The sequence below is a fragment of the Austrofundulus limnaeus genome, unplaced genomic scaffold, assembly GCF_001266775.1.
Source record: "Austrofundulus limnaeus strain Quisiro unplaced genomic scaffold, Austrofundulus_limnaeus-1.0 Scaffold167, whole genome shotgun sequence".
NCBI lineage: Eukaryota > Metazoa > Chordata > Actinopteri > Cyprinodontiformes > Rivulidae > Austrofundulus > Austrofundulus limnaeus.
In genome coordinates this window covers 833,948-835,074 of record NW_013952569.1, presented here as the reverse complement: position 1 = coordinate 835,074, position 1,127 = coordinate 833,948, and the positions used below count along the sequence as shown (strand labels likewise).

General features: G+C 38.3%; 1 protein-coding gene across 2 annotated transcripts in view; it reads right to left on the bottom strand.

Moving 5' to 3' along the window:
- The window catches only part of LOC106523843 (serine/threonine protein kinase 26), a 45,421-nt gene that overhangs the window by 3,701 nt on the left and 40,593 nt on the right, over positions 1-1,127 (bottom strand). Inside the window, exon 11 of one of the 2 annotated variants that reach the window (XM_014017419.1) lies at positions 700-836. In XM_014017419.1, coding sequence (XP_013872873.1) covers positions 700-836 — 137 coding nt within the window. The remainder of the gene's footprint in view (positions 1-699; positions 837-1,127) is intronic. The other variant, XM_014017420.1, reaches the window with a different exon arrangement.

The following is a 1,127-nucleotide window of genomic DNA, read 5'->3' as shown; positions in this document are numbered from 1 at the left end:
ATATCGGGATATATCGTATCGTGACCCCTCTGTCATGATATGTATCGTATCGCCAAATTCTTGCCAATACACAGCCCTATTTAATATACTTCTAATCGCTATTTCAATCTTTCTATCTTTCTAATTACTTCTCTCTCTGTTTTTCTCTCTGTCTCTATTTTCTCTTCACTTAAAAAAAAGAAAAAAGTCACTGATGATGAAGAAATAAACTAAATAAACTAATATTTGGTTTCGTTTTCTACTGAAGTGACAAAAAAAAAGCCTGTGAGAAAATGAAAACCCAGACAAATATTTTGACATTCTGAAGACCCCTCTGTCAACGCCGATCTCCAACTACTCTTAAATACCTGCAGCCCAGAGAAATATTACTGTCAGGTGGAAACAGGAAATACAGCAAGAATAAAGCTGTAAGGAAGCTGTTTGCCCAGAACCGATTTTTCCCATCAACAACCAAATGATTGAATAAAACGTGCAGAGTCCATTCTTCAGCAGTGAAACCGGAGCTTGTCGTGTTTTAAATGAGTTTGTGACCAAACCTGCTGCAGCTAACGTTACACTGTAGGGATTTAAAACATGATAAATTCTCTTTTAAAACGTCAAAGTTCACAGGTTTTCATGTCGAGTGAAAAGTGATTAAAAAAAGGAGAAGAAAAAAGCCAAGAAGGGGATAAATATGTTTAATAGTAAAGATAAACGTACTTTTGGTACCTGGCTATGATGTGCGTGACCATCCTGTCTGTGATGCCGGGACAGCCCTCTTCAGCCAATCGGATGCTGCGTTCCAGCTCCTCGATAGCCAATCGCTGCTCAGAATGCTCCTTGTGCTGCTGCTTCAACTGCAGAATCAGAGAGGCCATCATTAACCTAAACTAGATGTTTTCACCTGTTTGAAGGGTTTTACTAGTGAACCTCTGCACCTCTTTAACAACACGTTTGAGATGCGTTACAGACATCAATTTCAAAATTACGTTTTTATTTATTAATATTGCAACCACCATTTTTTGAGCTTAAAAAGCATTTAAAATATCTAACCCTTGTGTAAAATGCAACCCTTAATTTTGAAGTCTTCAGGTTGTTTTAGCCTCTGCTGGGGAGACATTATTGGTGGTGGTGGTGGTGGTGGTGGT